The sequence below is a fragment of the Mus pahari genome, chromosome 12 (genome assembly GCF_900095145.1).
Source record: "Mus pahari chromosome 12, PAHARI_EIJ_v1.1, whole genome shotgun sequence".
Lineage (NCBI taxonomy): Eukaryota > Metazoa > Chordata > Mammalia > Rodentia > Muridae > Mus > Mus pahari.
Genome location: NC_034601.1, coordinates 87,152,008 through 87,153,198, shown reverse-complemented (window position 1 = coordinate 87,153,198; position 1,191 = coordinate 87,152,008). Strand labels below are relative to the sequence as shown.

Here is a 1,191-nt window from a genome sequence, read left to right as displayed (position 1 = left end):
CCCCCCCCCCCCAGTACACAGAAAAGTCCTTCTTGACCTTCCTGCATCCAGTCCTTTGGAGAAATGTGTGCAGACTTCATTATACAGGCATGAGTGAAATATGGAAGTCATGTAGAAATATGTTGGGGCTGGAGATGGCTCAGTGGGTAAGAGCACTAGATACTATTATAGAGGGCCTGGGTTATGTTCCCAGCACCTACATAGTAGGTAACTAATGTCAGTAACTCCAATTCCAGAGGATCCAGCGCTCTCTTCTGGATTCTGCTGGCAATGAAAGCACACGGAGCAGAGATATACACGCAGGAAAAACACCCCCCCCCCATACATAAACAGAAACCTGAATGAGCAAGAACGGTATGGCCTGTTTAGATTGCTCTGCAGTGTTCCTTGTTCCCACAGACAGAGCAGAAGGGGGCTCCCTGTAGCCGGGGATCAGCCGCTCCGGGTCCAGGCACCTGTGAGGATGCTGGGTCCGGGCTGCTCCTCGGTCGCGAAGCGTGGCTTGGGACCTCCCACCCTCCAGAACTGGTTGCAACCTCGCGATCTGTGAGAAGCTCGGAGCCACCTGGAGGAAGAGAGCTTGCAGCATGGATCCCGCAAGGCCCCGCGCTCGGCCGCTCCCCGCCCCCCGGCAGCTACTTACAAACGAGGACAGGGACGGCAGGAGGATGCGCAGCAAGTTGCACCCGAACACGAAGCTCAGCACCAGCAGCCACGCCCAGCGGTCCGTCTCGGACTCGCTCATCCTGAATCCCAGGCACCTGCACCGCTACGGCAGCGCCATGGTGACCGCGCCTCCGCGCTCGCCTAAGCCTGCGCACTGCAGCCCTGCTCCGCTACGGCAGCGCCTGGGAGACAGCGTCGTCAACTGCGCATGCGCACTGCAATCCTGCTCCGCTACGGCAGCGCCGGGAAGACGGCGTCGTCAACTGCGCCTGCGCCGGCGCACCGCGGCTACGGCAGCACGTCAGCCGTGGTGCACACACGCTACACCTCCTCTAGGGGGCGGCACGGGGTGTTACTTAGCACCCACCTTCGTCGTTCGCCTTCCCGGCTTCCATAGCCTGGTGATATCCCACTCGCGGAGGCTAAACAGGTTTTGGCAAACTGATTACTTGTAGCAACCAAAAAATATTTACGTTCTTACTGAGTTAACTAACGCACTTTTATTCTTAAATAAATTTATTTCAG

General features: G+C 57.3%; 1 protein-coding gene across 1 annotated transcript in view; it reads right to left on the bottom strand.

Moving 5' to 3' along the window:
- Get1 (guided entry of tail-anchored proteins factor 1) overlaps positions 1–829 on the bottom strand; it is a 13,865-nt gene extending 13,036 nt beyond the window's left edge. Inside the window, exon 1 of the mRNA XM_021209187.2 lies at positions 644–829. Within this exon, the coding sequence (XP_021064846.1) occupies positions 644–745 (102 nt within the window). The 5' untranslated portion in view covers positions 746–829. The remainder of the gene's footprint in view (positions 1–643) is intronic.
- Between the last annotated feature and the right edge of the window lie 362 nt (positions 830–1,191).